This window comes from Thamnophis sirtalis, unplaced genomic scaffold (assembly GCF_051295495.1).
Source record: "Thamnophis sirtalis isolate CommonGarterSnake01/CBP01778 unplaced genomic scaffold, rThaSir2_p1.2 scaffold_9, whole genome shotgun sequence".
Lineage (NCBI taxonomy): Eukaryota > Metazoa > Chordata > Lepidosauria > Squamata > Natricidae > Thamnophis > Thamnophis sirtalis.
In genome coordinates this window covers 59,871,619-59,888,645 of record NW_028261389.1, presented here as the reverse complement: position 1 = coordinate 59,888,645, position 17,027 = coordinate 59,871,619, and the positions used below count along the sequence as shown (strand labels likewise).

At 40.3% G+C, this 17,027-nt stretch overlaps 1 protein-coding gene across 1 annotated transcript in view; it reads left to right on the top strand.

Moving 5' to 3' along the window:
* LOC106548981 (V-type proton ATPase subunit S1) overlaps positions 1-17,027 on the top strand; it is a 60,799-nt gene that overhangs the window by 28,059 nt on the left and 15,713 nt on the right. Inside the window, exon 6 of the mRNA XM_087723677.1 lies at positions 1,573-1,658. Coding sequence (XP_087579803.1) covers positions 1,573-1,658 — 86 coding nt within the window. The remainder of the gene's footprint in view (positions 1-1,572; positions 1,659-17,027) is intronic.

Below are 17,027 nucleotides of genomic sequence, written 5' to 3'. Positions count from 1 at the left end.
AGGCTCCAGAGGCTTTCATTGAGCCTTTGGGAGGGCAAAAACTGCTTCCTCCAGGCTCTGAAGGCCCTCCGGAGACCCTCTGGAGGCCGGAAATGGGCCCGTTTCCAGCCATTTGGAACTTCCAGGAGGCCTGTTTTCCCCCCTCCCCGAGTCTCCACACAGGCCCTGCACCAAAATGGGCTGTGTGGAGACTCCTGGGAGGGACAGGACAGGGTGGGATGGGACAGCCAAGAGTAGGATTTGGAGATTCTCCAAACTGCTAGCTATGGTTCTCCCGAATCTGAGCAAACCTGCAGCCTACACCTGCATTGAAAAAAGTGACTTACAATTTGTCCTTGCATTTACAACTATCACATGATCTCCACAGCCACATGATCAAAGTGCTGCAGGTTGGTAATCACCATGTATTTATGACCCTTGCAGCCTCCCAGGGTTGTGTGATTGCCATTTGCAGCCTACTCAGCTGGCTTCCAGCAAACAAAATCAGTGGGAAAAGCCAGATTTACTTAACAATTGTATAATTCCCTTAACTGTAGTGATTTGCTCAATAAAAGATTGCAAAACAGATTGTAAAATAGGGCATGTAACAACTATTCTCCTTAGCAACACAAATCCTGATCCCAATAGTGGTTATAAGTCAATGACTACCTGTAATAGATACAGTTGACATTTAAGAAGATCCTGAAGACTTTAACAAGCAGGCAGAAGTTTTTGTTTCTGTTTTCCTGGATTTTAGAAATATCCATTGTCTTTTGGAAGATATTTTAAACCTATTTGGGGCATATTCATATATTCCCTAATTCAAAATGGCAGAAAATGACTGTGCTAGTTTTCAGCTGTTTTGGTCACAGTGAACTCTGGAACTAGAAAGATGTAATGGCAGGTTGCGTAGTCTTGTCTACATACAGTTTTATATGTATACTGCATATGTCAGTGGTATTGTGATGGAATGTGTACCTGCAGCAGCAAAGGGTGAGAATTTTTCCAACTCAGAACTTTCCCAGAAGACGACTTGGGTCAATAGTCTGCACAGTCCTGAGCTGGGAAGCTGGGGTGGATGGGTGGGTGGGAGAAGTTTAGGATAACCATTCCCTACAATACCTTAGGGTCTATATAGTAGCTTAGATATGGCTTTAATTTGGCAAGATTCTATTAGATGTAAGTAAATAATGTATTGGACTTGATAGGATCTCTCTGTCTCATATGTGGGCCTGAGCTTGACAGATACAAATAGTCCTTGACTAAGACTGGTCACTCCTCAATGATTTGAAATTATGATGGACCTTCTTGAAGTTCGAATGAGCAGCACGAAGCCGAGTCCTTGTCCCGATAAAGCCCTTTTATTTAATTTACACTCTCTGGCAAAGTCCCATCCCACAGTCTTTAGAATGATTTCTTCCATCTGATGATATGCAAAATGATTTAGGACAAGCCAATGTTTGTCTCCTGTATTGCTAAATTTCCATTTAACTATGTAAAAATGAACTTTTAGAGATTAATAATAGAGGTACATATTTAACTATATTACCAAATATGAATTTAATAGCATTAATAAACTGTTCTGTTTTACAGATGAAATAATTGGAAGGTTTATCAGATCTTTGCGGCAACAAGGAATTCCATTTTTAGCCATTTATACAGCAAAGCAACCATCAAAGGTCAGTACTTCTCAAAATCCTGAAATATAAAATGCCATGCTGCAATTTAATTCCTTCGATCTGTTGATATCCAATCAGGATTGTGCCAAAATAACTGCAATTAATCCCAGTGATTCCTGTAGAAGGAGAATTTTAAAAACCAAGATGGTGGTCATGATCATGTGATCATCCCCCCCCTTTATCCATTGTCAATCATGTGACAAATGTAAGAAAGGGACAGAGATCTCAAATCCTGAAGAAGTTTCTGATTACTTTAAATGAAGACTGGGTGACACAATGAAATCACTATATATCACTATATATCACTATATATCACTATATATATATATATATATATATATATATATATATATATATATATATATATATATATATATATATATATATATATATATATATATATATATATATATATATATATATATATATATATAATCACTATATATCACTGATGGGGACATGGTTTAGTGAATTACTTTTTGCTGTAATGTACTTGTTTTTCACATTCCACAGGAGAACTGTGATTAAAATGGTATTGATTTAAAACAAAGGTTTAAAACTTCAGCATTTTATTGCTTAAAAATATTGCCCCTCTTGTTAACAACCTGAAATGTGATGAACTCTATATATGTACCAGATTTCAAATCAATCTCATTAAAATGGCAACAGGTACAGCAAGTTCCGATTAGAGCATATAATATACTTCTGTCCAATAAAAACTATTAAAGTGTTTTATTAGGGGTTACTGTTGATGAAATCCTAAATTGTGCTTCTGAAGTTATTATTTCTCCCTGATTAAAGCTTGCAGCAGTTTCATTCTAGGAGTAAAATATTGTTCTCTGAAGAACAATATTCTAGAGGGCTTTATGTGTAATATCTTCTGTTACAGTTTAGGAATCTGTCCTAATGAATATTATGTTAATGATAGCATAAATGAATGTTATGCCTGTGATAAAATGTGCAGTTGTGCCTCTTCTTTTTAGTTCGCCACCATTTATAGTAAAGAGTTGAACAATATTGGCAATGAATCAAAAGAAGTCAAGACAGAGGTTGTGTACGGAGGGGGTGAGGCAAAGACAAGTGATGAAATACCCATTGTGACATTGTGATACAAATGTTTACATGCTACTAATACAAGTAGAAAAAGACAGTGATTGCATTGCAATGCAATAATGCACATTTTAGCATCAACACATGTAGGAAGAGATGCCTAAGGGGATGGTGGTTGCCTTGTGGACAACTGAACCCCAAGAGAGTGACATTAGTGGATGATGATGGTGCTATTCCTGCCTAAAAATAACTTGTGCAGACAAAGCTTTGGGTACCACAACAAGTCCGTTCTTTCAAACATAGGAATACTGACTATTCTGTCTCTTTAATTGATTATTAATGTTGGGATAAAAGGATTGGTTTTGAGCTAATTCAAGGGTATCAAATTCGTATTGTCATGGCGGCATCACGTGATGTATCAGGATTCCCCCCCCCTTCGCTAAACTGGACATGGATGTGTCCAGCACGTGATACATCCGGGCTGCCAGCTGTGAGTTTGACAGCCCTGAGCTAAATGGTCAGACTTGGGGCCCAGAGTTTCCTTTCCGTCAATTTCCTTTCTGTTAGTTATTCCCAGTTGTAGAGATTAAATAACAAAACAAATGATAGAAAGAAAAGATAGAAACACTTCTTCACGGTTGTGTGTGTATCTGTGTGTGTGAGAGAGAGAGACACAGAGAGAAACAGAGAGAGGGATCTCAAGTTAATTTTTGACTCCTAGAAATTGCCTGTACAAGTCCTTGCAGTTTTCTTGGGAATATTGTTCAGAAGATTGTCTCTTCCTAGGACTGAGAAAGAGTACCAAGTCCAAGGTCACCCAACTGGCTTTGTTCCTAAGGTGAGACTAGAACTGGTCTCCCAGTTTCTAGCTTAACCACTATACCAAATTAGCTCTCTTCATTTATGGGTCAGTTGATCAAATGGATGCTTGTTGTTTAATATATGCAGTTCATTTTGATTCCTGTTGTGGAATTATTCCTTAGATATTCTATATAGGGGCCTGAAAAAAGCTAGATGAACATTATATGTTGGATACAGAGATAAACAACTGTGTTTCTTTAAAGCCACCTATTAGCTGCCATGTAGCAGTTAGCAGTTAGACTTATATACTGCTTCATAGGGCTTTTAGCCCTCTCTAAGCGGTTTACAGAGTCAGCATATTGCCTCCAACAATCTGGGTCCTCATTTTACCCACCTCGGAAGGATGGAAGCCTGAGTCAACCCTGAGCCGGTGAGATTTGAACAGCCGAACTGCAGAACTGCAGTCAGCTGAAGTAGCCTGCAGTGCTGCATTTAACCACTGCGCCACCTCACCTCTGTATTCCTATTGATTAGTTTGAATGATATAATTTAAATGGAAGTGGCATTGTATTAAATGTCCATATACCCAGTGGTGGGATTCAATATTTTTTTTTGCTACCGGCTCTGTGGGCATAGCATGGTGTGCGTGGCAGGGGAAGGTTACTGTAAAATCCCCATTTCCTCCCTATCAGCTGGGATCTGGGTACTTGAGAGACCGCCTTCTGCCGATTACCTCCCTTCGACCAATTAGATCGCACAGACTGGGCCTCCTCCGAATTCCATCTGCCAGTCAATGCCGACTGGCGACTACACGGAGGAGAGCCTTTTCTGTTGCAGCTCCGACCCTGTGGAACGATCTCCCCGTTGAGATCCGTACCCTCACCACCATCCAGACCTTCCGCGCAGCCCTCAAGATCTGGCTCTCCCAGCAGGCCTGGGGATAGGTTCCCAATTCACCCGCCCGAGTGTTGATTGCTGAATGAAAGTTGTGTTTTATTATTTTTCTTTGTTCACATTTTGTTTTGTTTTTTGATACTGCACCCCCCTCCCTTGTGATTGTAAGCCGCCCTGAGTCCCCTCAGGGAAAAGGGCGGCCTATAAATCTTAATAAATGACTTAAAAAAAAATGACTTAAAATGACTTAAAATTCGGGAGGCAGAGAATAGATGGGGGCAGTGTTATTTACTGGTTCTCCAAACTACTCAAAATTTCCACTACTGGTTCTCCAGAAGTGGTCAGAACCTGCTGAATACCACTTCTGCATACACCTATGTAGTAGTATCTCTGACTCATTTGCATACAGGCTACCTTTTATTGGAAACTCATCAAACTGTAAAGAAAGGAGAAGAAACTATCATATACATCAGTCTCGCAGAAATTGAAGCAGGTACCACATTGCCTTTATTCACAGGGCCAATGAGACTGTGATGTTTGTCATTTTCTATCACACCAACCTCTCATTTAGGATTGTCTGATATTTTTTAAAATAACTGTTTGTGTTTGCCCAAAATGAACCAAGCTTGCTCAAGATACAAGTTCCTAGTCCCACATTGTATCCACCTGAAGGCTGAGAGAAGCACATTCGTACCTGTTCATTTTGAAGCAGTGCCAGAAAGTTCACTGTTGTCTTTGCTCAACCATTCAATCCTTCACTTTAATTGCTATTCATCCCTTCCTTTAAACATTAACATTTGCATTTTCCCCTTGCAAAGCTTAACTAGGTTTGGAACCTTTTGAAAGGGCTATCCTCATGCTTTCTCAGTACATTGCTGATTGAATACTTTTATCCTGTTCAGGGTTCTGAAAATCAGCATGTCTGATCAGGCATGAATTATGGGTAAAAGAACTATTGCCAGTTCACTGAAGAAATAGAGGAAGAGCCAGTGGAGAACTCACCAAATCTTTGTGGAAGCTGACATACCAACATTCCCTGTTATTACACTTAATTTTTGTGCTTCCATCAGTGATTTTTCTGCTTCACACATCACACAAGGCCACAGTGGGAAAAACCAGAGATGGGACAGTTGGCCTAATATCATTTCTGCAGCCAATTGTGAGTTCTAGCTCCAGGTCTGGAAGAAAGGACTTTAGTTTAACCATATTTTCCAAGGGCAGAAGATAGGATGGAGCGGGCCACTCCCAATAACTAACTTTCAGTATAAGGCATAGGAAAAGAGCCTTTCTTCCAATGTAGAAATGACCATGTTTCCAGGTTCATATTGGATGTGCCAGTAAACTGGCTAAGTGTGTTCTATAAGGGGTTGTCCACAGGTATGGTTTAAAAAAAGTAAAAATGGCTCTGCCTGATTTTTATGTGCATCTTACATACATAATAAACACTTTGAATCACACTATTGTAGCCACCATCTTGACATTTTCAACCATATCTGGTTTGGGGTTAATGTGGCTGATTAAGAAAAACCCATGCACTTTTAAAATTGTAATGCTTTCAAAAAGCTGATCTGTTGATCAACAAAAAAATAAAATAGTAAAGGTTATCAAAACAGGAATTTTTAGTATCCTTCACTATCTTGTTTAATCCATCCTACCAATTACTTAGCAACCAACTCAACAAGAAGATTTCTTCTAACAGTGTAGCTAATTTTAAGAGTTCCAAAAGACAGCAGAGAAATAGAATGTAAATATATTTTTTGACTAAAGGTACTCTATGTTCCTCATCTGTATTATGGTTGGAGAGATCAAGGACAAATGGAGATGGACAGATGTGAAGCTGTCGGCCAACACAGCTGACAGGATGACAAGAAATGGGTTATATGTATTGAAACGTTAGTTTGAGCTTTCAATCTTCTGTCTTTGTAAAACCTGAACCAACGTAACATTGACTTAACTCTGGTCTTAGGCTAGTATTTATTGTTGATTTTTTTAAAAAAAATCATTACTGAATATAATAATAGTTCAATCCTGAGATAATGAAATGGCTTATGGTAGAAGAAAAAATAGAATTAAGATTTATAATGGAGTTTTGGAAAATGGGCTAATCTTCACATTTTGCTTTAACAAGATATGGGAACTGACAAGAGGAAAGTAATAAGATGAGCTAGGGGGTCTTTTTACTGACAAGGTTACCTGGCTGCTTTCAAATCAAGATAGATAGCTTTTAATGTCCTCCAATAGCTGTACGGGAGATGGACTGCATCTAATTTGTTTAAATACTGGGAAGAGGATTGTTAATTTATTTCACAGTGTAATATGGCCCTTTCCAAATGCTGACAGTAATTAACTAGGCAAACCTTCCCCAATCTTGTGCTTTCATAAGATGTACTCCAGTGGTGGGTTGCAGGTGGTACTCCCTGGTACGGCATAGAGGAGCCTGCCCGGAGCACCGGGTACAGTTCTGGTACTATGCTCTGGAGGGCCCATCCGCCTGCCTGAGCTCCTTACCTGTCCTTTAAAGCCTTCCACGCTTCCGTGCATGCGCATGGCACATACAGCACCCATGCCACGCTCCACTGAGCAGCTGGAGTGTTGTGGAGGCTTGCGGAGGCATTGCTGGAAGCATGTAGACGCTGCCAGGCCCATTCCAACCGTACCAGTTGGAACGGGATCCGGAACCCACCACTGATGCACTCATAAAGCATTTGGAATGTAGGAAGTAAAAAAAAAACACGGTGAATCCTGAAATCTTCAAAGTCACTGAATTATATCTTTTGCATTGTATACATTTCAAAAGGACTGATGTTCATTTGGGACCTGCATTCAGTGGTATGGAATCAAAACAGCTGAGATTGATCTGGCCTGTAGAGTAATTGTTGCAATTGAGGGTTGCAAGAGGTCATCGTAACTGGCAGAGCACTCAGGCCACCACAGGTGCCCTGACACAAGTGACATTGAGGTGGCCATGCCCACCCTGGCCACACCCACCCCAGCCCCTGGAGGTCAAACACAACCCTGATGTGGCCCTCAATGAAATCAAGTTTGACACCCCTGTTATAAAGTGCTGACAAATGCATCATGATGTCATTACTTAAATGATGTGATTATGTAATTGCTTTCTGATATCTGATGCAAGAATGCAAGTTGCATCATTGATATAATTATGTGAAGACCCAAGTGCAGTCATCTGTGCCTCCCACCCCTTATGAACACCAGTGGACTGGAAAATATCTTTAGGTGGTAAAAGTGTTTTTCAAAGTATAAACCTTCTGATCTCACTAGATTATTTTTAAATTAGTTGACTAAAACAAATGAAATAGGATGTAGCCTTCTGCAAAATGTGAACTTGTAACTTGCTTGATCTTCCACTGGATTTCACAAGAAACCAAGGAAGGGAAGAAGCATTTTATTCCACTCTGAGACAACACCCTAATTCATTGAGAAATACATTTTTTCATAAATTGAAATAATCAAAGGGTTCTTCTCAGTCCATCACATTTGTCAAAATGATGCAAGGAACCTCAGGCCTTTTCCAAGTGCATGCAGGCTCATGTTTCATCCCATGATTCATGATGATCACATGGCATGATTGCATTTTTGGTATCTGCCTTCCCTGTGGACACCATTGGTAAGAGCGTATCTGTTTATTTAAGCAAAGAGTTAGGAAGTCCTAAGAAAATACAACACAATGCAGGGACAATTATTTCTCCAATCTTTTTCAAGGGAGAGGGACAGGATCTTAGTTGGAGCAAAACCAAGTCTTGAAATCTACAATGCCAGGTGTGAGTGTATATACATCTGAGGGCAGTTACATTTTGTCAGCCCTACCAGACAGACCAGACTAAGACCAAAGATATATAGGTCAGGGCTACTTTTATTGCAACAACTACAATAATAGATTCTTGCAAGTCTGAATGTCCTTTCCCTCTCCCTCCATTTTCATGTGAAGTACGGAGGGGCTTGTCTGAGATGTTTTCTCATGTTACTTCCTTGGCCTGGGCTCAGGCCCCTTTTACTTGACCTTTAACTTGCTATATGCTCTTCCTTCCCCATTCAAGACCATTCCATATTTTCACTACACATTTTAGTACAAATTGGTATTGCAAGCAAAATTTCCACTGTTAATCATTAGGTCTACGCAACCTTACAACCTCAAAAACAAAAAGGGCATTTGGAGCACCCAAAGATACTCACGTAATATCTTTCTTGGTTCTTCCACTCCTTTCCTTTTTTCCTTGTTTCCTTCTCTGAGCACTGATTTGCATTAAAAAAAATCACTGTGGTAGCATGTAGCTGTAAAAATGTACTTAATTATTTGCTAGCTAGATCAGCTAGATTCCTTCCTACAATGCAAAGAACACTTTAGAATCATTACAGCTGAACTACTTCAAGCTACTTGAAGCTAAATATATTGTTAAGGTTAACAATGTCTTGGCAAGACACAAGATGAAAGGAAGAGAGTGGAAGTTACTATATGTTATTATTAACTATAGGTTAATAAAGTTAGTGTATGATATCTAAAACAATTATTTCTGCCATAAAACTTTTTTCCATCATAGAAGTTGTCATTTCTTTAACTTTAGAATAAATTCAGTTTTTTAAGTGATATTTGTCCTGTATCTTTATGAATGAGCCTAAACAGATAGTTCATAGAAAACATGAAGACTCCAGGAGGTACCATAGGTTGAAAAACTCTAGATGACTTTAGATGGCATTGGGAAGAAATAGAAAACCTCCTGTTGTCATCTAGTAATCATCTAAGAGCCAACAATGTAATAGTTAAAAGCATCTGGTTAGAAAGCAGGAGACTGTGAGTTCTAATCCTATTTTAGGCATGAAGCTTTCTTTAAGACAGTGTTTCTCAACCTTGGTGACTTTAAGTCCTGTGGACTTCAACTCCCAAAATCCCCCAGCCAGCACAGCTGGCTGGGGAATTCTGGGAGTTGAAGTCCATAGGACTTAAAGTCACCAAGGTTGAGAAACACTGAACTAGTTTGTTCTCATTATCTGGAATGTATCATTTCTCCCATCAAATTTCCAGAGCTGATGCCCTTCATATTGTGACAGCTCTCCCAGAATTTTTATCTGGACATTTGGGAAAAATGACTAAATGATTGTTCAAGTCAACTGCACAAAAAGAAAGATGACCTTTTTTTTTAAAGCAAAAATTTTCAAACTAATGCAGCAATGGGATGAATGAAATTCAAGTTAAAGAAAAATAAGGACTTTAAGAAACTTTGAAATGGCCCAGCCCTCTGAATCTTGGAGCTTCCTAACAGTCATGCTGCTTCATCATGCCATTGAAAGCAAGGAGTCAAACCTGCCCATTTTTCAGGATAAGCATCTAATGCAGTGTTTCTCAACCTTGGCAACTTGAAGATGTCCAGACTTCAACTCCCAGAATTCCCCAGCCAGTGAATGCTGGCTGGGGAATTCTGGGAGTTGAAGTCCGGACATCTTCAAGTTGCCAAGGTTGAGAAACACTGATCTAATGGAACTTTTAAGAATGCAAGGAGCAGTTTATTCATCGTAAGGGAGAGGCAACACCTTCCTGTGAACATCTTCCAAAACAAATTTGCATTCATGTCTTTCAGCGGCTGCTTTTGTTTCGCAGCTTTAGTCAGTGCCCACATAGTGTATGTGCGAGTCGCAGTTCCACCCTGAGAAGCCTTCTAATGGCTTATAGCCTGCTGTGCTCAAAGTCACTCATGAATGTGAGCGAGTGCATTTTTCAAGAAGTGCTACATTTCTTAAAAGTTTCATTTCATCCCCGTGAAAAGCCAAAGCATCCATTCCAATTTCAACAAGTTGAGGTAAATCCTGTTTTGAAAATACAGCACCTGCTGCGCACCTGCAAATGCAGCCTCTGCTCCCTCCATTTACTCTACTCTTCTTCTTGTGAATAGTATCTAATCTGACACTCTGCAGCATCCACCTGCTTCCCTGATCTGCGTATACTGCTGAGACTTCATTTCCTGGGACTAAAGCTTCTCTCCTTTATTCTCTCTTGCTTAAATGCCAGGCCCTACACACTGTGACACTGTTCAATATTCCTTTTTTGTAAAAAATATGTTTATTTACTTCCAACTTAATCTTCTATAGAATCTGCTGGTAGAATGAATTTTAAACTGCTGATGGGTTTAGGTCAGTGTTTCTCAACCTTGGCGGCTTTAAGTCCTGTGGACTTCAACTCCCAGAATCCCCCAGCCTGGCTGGGGGATTCTGAGAGTTGAAGTTCACAGGACTTAAAGTCCCCAAGGTTGAGAAACACTGGTTTAGGTCTTTGAAACTAGGTATTGATCTTCAATTATTTCTTTTTTATATGTTCACTTCTTGATATAAATGTGTGATGTATTGATTTTAAGAGGACAAAAGATTACTTTCCTGGAAACATAGGTAAACATTAACATTTCAATGCCTTGTCCAAGACATAAATAACTGTCGAAGGACATATTCCATGTTTTACTCATTCAGTGATATTCTGCACCTAACTTGACCAAGTCCTTGACAATTTAGCTAGACTTTAGCCTAGTCAGAATATATAGGAATGCAGTTGAAGAATACCTATGATTTTACTGATTTATATTTCCAAGCTATTGGAATTTAAAGCGTTCTTAGGTGCTGTGAATATTCTTGAGAGTAAGAATCTAACCTGAGCAATGATTAGCGAAGCAGGTTTTATAATTATAACAGAAAATATATGTATATACAAGAAATATAAGAATAAACAAAGCCTAACACCTAAAAAAAATCCAAGAGTATGTGCTCTGTGGTTGTAGGTCTCCTATTTGAGCAGGGAGTTGGACTAGAAGACCTCCAAGATCCCTTCCAATTCTGTTATTCTGTATTCTATTCTGTAAGAAATGCAGAAAGACGATCTCAGATTATCATCTCTTAAATGAAGAGTCGGCAGAGCAATAAACAAAGAACGGACACAGATGAAGTCCTTAACTTTTTATTTAATTACTCTTGCTTCCTCCTGTTCAGTAGGTAATGAGGTATGGAGGAATCAATGGCATTAGACTTATTACCTTCCAATTCAAACATCTTCATTTCCACATCAATCTTTGAAAGTTGTTTCTTCTCAATTTTTACTAAATAACTGTGAAGAACTAACTCCTTTTTAATGAATTGTTTGATGGAAATACTCTTCCAACAAACCTGAAAGAAATACTTCATTATCAATGTAAAAATATTTAATGCTATTTTTAGTCCAAAAAAAATAAGAACTCTTTTCTGAAAGTTCAAAACAATCCCACATTTTTGTTCTATGCCGGATATTCCATTGATGTATGTGTCTTTATTTTCCTGTGAAATTTTATACTACAGCCAGAAATTGTATGCAGGGTATATTGGGATTGTTATTAATTTTTTATGGATCCAAGTAAAATAAACTTTTCTTTATGTGCTGAGGCTGAATTTATTAAATGCTTCTGGCCAAATAGTCCCTGAGCTGGAACAGATACATCCTTTGATGGATTAAAGAAGTTATAACTTTGGCCATTGAGAAGGCCATTGAGAAGGGGCTCAGTGGCTAAGATGTTGATTTTGTCGATCAGAAAAGATCAGCAGTTCAGCAGTTCGAATCCCTAGCACCACATAATGGAGTGAGCTCCCATTACTTGTCCCAGCTTCTGCCAATCTAGCAGTTTGAAAGCATGTAAAAATTCAAGTAGAAAAATAGGGACCACCTTTGGTGGGAAGATAACAGGGTTCCATGCACCTTTGGTGTTTAGTCATGCTGGCCACATGACCATGGAGAGATCTTCAGACAGTGCTGATTCTTCGGCTTTGAAATGGAAATGAGCATCACCCCATAGAGTTGGGAGCAACTAGAACATATGTGTGAGGGGAACCTTTACCTTTTTAACTTTGGCCATTATTCCATTTGCTTCTTGCCATTTGTGATGTAGCAATAACTGCATTTTCCAATTTGACCATCTCACACGCTTTACACCAACCTTCCCCCAGCAGGTGCATTTCAGTTGTGCTATTGTACAATTCCTATCTTCCTCAGTTATCATAGTAATTGTTCCATAATTTTAGTTCTAGAATACACCAAGTTGGCTAAAGATCAGAAATGAATAAATGTGAATATCCTTTAAAAAGCTGAAAGAATTTTCTTTGTATTGTTGATAATTAAACATTATCTGAGTGGGAAAAGTATCCGCTGTATTACAGCTACATTCTTTAATTCAGAAAAATAAATAAATCATAAACAAATTTTCTATCCTCTCATAAGATTGCAGGCTATAATATCTTTTTCATGCCCATGCAGTATAATAATTCTCAAGTGGGGGTTGTGTATACGACTATATTGGATTTATATAGGATCATGAAAATAGAAGGAATGCTGTGCTGTAAAAAGAGACAGAGAGACACACAGAGAAAACATTTATTGGTCAGATCTGCAAATAAATCTTAGTTTTCAAAGGTCTTCATGCCTTCCCTCAAGATTTCTATGGTTTACCCAGATTAGGACCATAGATTTTGAATTAATCTTTCTTCCACGTATAATTTAAATCATTCCCAAAGTTGCTACTGTATATCTTACTTCTACAATATTTCTTCCTGCAGTTGCTCACAGTACAATCCGATTCCATTAATTCCATTATAGTTATAGAGAATCCCAATTTATTGATAATCCTGCTGCCATAAAATGCCACCATAACAATGACCCAATTTATGCAAATCTGGATTCTCTTTTCCTTGGAGAAAACATGAAAGTTGTAGAACAAAAACCATAATTATGCACACATTCAATTCACTTCAATGGGGCTTGAGCCTTTTCTGTTCAGGATTCTTATCAACATTTCTCATTAATCAAAGGTTTGCTTGAGAGGCTGTGTTTATCCTTGAGAAATCAAATAGCACAGAAAGAAGATTAAGGTTTGATTACTTTACACCATGCTTTGAAAATAACATCAGTCTTCACTGTTTGCTTCATTTTTGTAAACTCAAATTTGCTGTTCATAAACACAGCATTAAAGAAGATGAGAAATCATCAATACTACTTAAGTGTTGATTTAGGAATGTCTAACTTTGTGAAATAATATTCTCCATATAGGAAGTCTCCAGGTCTCAAGAACCCACATCACTGTGTTCAAAACATCTTATCATACAAGTCCTGGGAAAGAGCTGACAATGATGCTGTAGGAGAAACATAAGCAGGTTTTTGTTTCCTAACTTCCAGTCATTTTGAAGTAGGTTGGTATTGGAGACAATTACTGGTTGTTGTTTAAACTAGTTGAAAGTCAAATATTGAATAATAATTTTAACTAAACTGAAACAGAGAGTCAACCCAAGGAAGTCAAGTATAGGGAATTTCACTTCCTGGTTATGACAGAGGAGTATATCATTTGGTTTTCTTGGCAACCTGGAGATTATATGTGCCACAACCTTATTCCTGGAATGTTTTTCAGTTCCTCATCGAGCTTGCAGCTCTAGGATTTCCTCATGTAGTGATAAATCAAATCCAACCTCTCGTCTCCTCTTCTCCATTCCCTCCCCTCCCCTCCTCTTCCTACCTCTCTCTTCTTTTTGTTTTCAGCTAAAGTACAGGTATTTCTCAACTTAAGACTACAACTGAGCCCAATATGTCAGTTGCTGAGACATTTAAGTGAATTCCCCCCATTTTACGACTTTGTTTGCCATAGCTGTTAAGTGAATCACCACAGTTTTTAAATGAGTGACATGGTTGTTAAGAGGATCTGGCTTTCCCATTGATTTTGCTGGTCAGAAGATTGCAAACGGTAATCACAGTATTCCAGAACATTGCAACTATCATAAATAAGAGACAGTTGCCAAGCTCCTGAAATTTGATCATATGACCATGAGGATGCTGTCATAAGTGTGAAAAAATGGTCGTAGATCACTTTTTTCAATGGCATTGTAACTTTGAATGTTGTAGGTCGAGGACTAAGTTCGCCTGGTGCACCAATTGCGACCCTACCTGGATTAGGAGGCTCTTCGAATAGTCACTCACGCCCTTGTGACCTCAAGACTGGACTACTGTAACGCGCTCTACATGGGGCTGCCCTTGAAGAGTATTCAGAGACTTCAGCTTGTCCAGAATGCAGCCACGCGAGTGATTGTGGGTGCACCTCGGTACACCCACGTTACACCTATCCTTCGCGAGCTGCACTGGCTGCCTATTGGGCTCCAGACACGCTTCAAGGTGCTAGTCGTTACTTTTAAAGCCCTGCATGGTATTGGACCTGGGTACTTGAGAGACCGCCTCCTGCCAATTACCTCCCTAAGACCTATCAGATCCCACAGACTAGGCCTCCTCCGAATTCCATCTGCCAGCCAGTGTCGACTGGCAACTCCTTGGGGGAGGGCCTTCTCTGTGGCTGCTCCGGCCCTCTGGAACGATCTCCCCGTTGAGATCCAGAACCTCACCACCCTTCCGGCTTTCCGCAAAGCCACTAAGACCTGGTTGTTCCGGCAGGCCTGGGGCTGATGAATCTCCAGCCCCACTTGAATGTTGCGACTGTTGTTGTTCTTTTAATCTGTCTGTCCTTTGTCCTATTTGTATCCCCTTCCCCCCTTGGTTGTTAGCCGCCCCGAGTCTCTCGGGAATAGGGCGGCATACAAATTGAATAAACTACAACTACTACAACTATGTGTAGTCACTGCCACTAGAAGTAAAAGAGTTGCAATTTCTGGACCCCCATCCCACCCCCCAAAAATAAAGATGGGACCTTTCCTTTAGAATTACCTGCTATAGTATGGTTTGAGTGGTTCAAGGAGTACCTTAAATATTAAATAGTATATAGGCTCTGTTCACATATAGTGATGTGTCCAGAGGTTTTAAATGAACCACTAAGGTCTGGTTCATAATTCACTGTTAATCACTGGTCTTACTTATCATTCTAAACCAGGGGTGTCAAACTCGATTTCATTGAGGGCCGCATCAAGATTGTGTTTGACCTTGGGGCAATGGGGTGAGCATGGCCAGCATGATATCAGCCATGTCAGGGGGCCCCTGTGGTGGCCTGAGTGCTCCATCAGTGAAAACTGGCTGCTGAGTTCCGTTTTCACCTGTGATGGCCTCCTGCAACCTTCTGCCAATGAAAATAAAGCTCAGGGGGGGGACACGTGGCCCTCGTGAGCTCTGTTTTCTGCTGGGACAGCCTCCTGCAACCCTCTGCCAGTGAAAATTGAGATCAGGAGGGCCATGTGCGGCCCTCCAAGCTCTGTTTTGGCTGGCAGAAGCACTGCAGGCAGGTCCTTTCCTGTTCCCAGGGCAGCCCTTTGGAACTAGATATAAGTACCTTGGAGGCCTGGATCCAGCTCCCGGGCTTTGTGTTTGACACTCCTGTTCTAACATCCATCTTCTTTAATGGCTATCATGATACATACTGCCAACCACAGAACTTTAGCTTTTGGCAGGAAGCAGAGAAAAATTGAAGCAGAACTTTGAGTGCTTCAGCAAAGTGTTGTTGTTAGTTGCGAAGTTGTGTCCGACCCATTGCAACCCCATGGACAACGCGTCCAAGGGATTTTCATGGCAAAGATACTGGAGTGGGTTGCCATTTACTTCTCCAGTGGATCACGTTTTGTCAGAGTCCACTGCTATGCCCTGTCTATCTTGGGTGGCCCTGCACAGCATAGCTCATAGTTTCATTGAGATACGCAAGGCCCTTCGCCATGACAAGGCAGTAATCTATGAAGGGGACCAGCAAAGTATTTCAGTGTGTGTGTGTGTGTGTGTGTGTGCGCGCGCACACACACACACACGTTTTCTGAGATTTTTGTGGGTGTTTGTATGTAGGTCTTTGGTTATTCAGGTTTTCTCCCGCATAAAATTGGAAGTGCCTTGGCGACGTTTCAACGAAGTCTTATTCATCTTCAGGCTGGTTTACTCGGCTTTGTGCTTCCAGGAGCAATGTGAGATCGCAGCTGTTTCTTCCTTTTAACTGCCAGTGGGGGTGTGTGCTGATTGGGTGGGAGTTTGGCTGTGTTCCGATTGGGTGGAGGTATGTTCTGATTGGTTGGGGGTTAGTGCTCGGCTTAGTCTGAGTTGCCGGGGGATTTGAGATGGTGAGCTGTGTTGCTGTTGTTTGGCTTCATGTTTGTGGTCATGCCAGTGCTTCATGGTGGGTGTCAGTCTGCTTCATGTATGGATTTGGGGGGGGGGATTTAAAGTGGCTAATGATGCAGCTGCGGTCTGGCTTCTGGTCCTTGGTCATGCTTCATCATCCGTGTGGGTTTGAGTCTGCTTTCTGCGTGGATGTGTGGTGGTGACATCCTGTGTGGTTCTCATGAGTGTGGGTCTGGTGTCATTCTTCATGTTAGGGACTCGTATGTCAATAAGGGCGGGTTTCCAAATGGCTGGTAGGCGGGAGGCATTGTCTCGTTTGTTCATGCTGTGTGGGCGTTTTTCTATCTCGATGGCTTCTCTGATTATTCTGTTGTTAAAGTGTTCAGCTTTGGCAATAGTTCTGGTCTTTTTAAAGTCAATTTTATGTCCTGTGGCTTTAAGGTGTTGGACCAGGAAAGAAGTTGGTTCCTGTTTTCTGACTGAGTTCTTTGGTTCTTCAATGCGTGCACTTATTCTTCTGTTGGTTTGTGCGATATATGTGGTGGGGCAGGTGGTACATGGGATTTCATATACTCCTT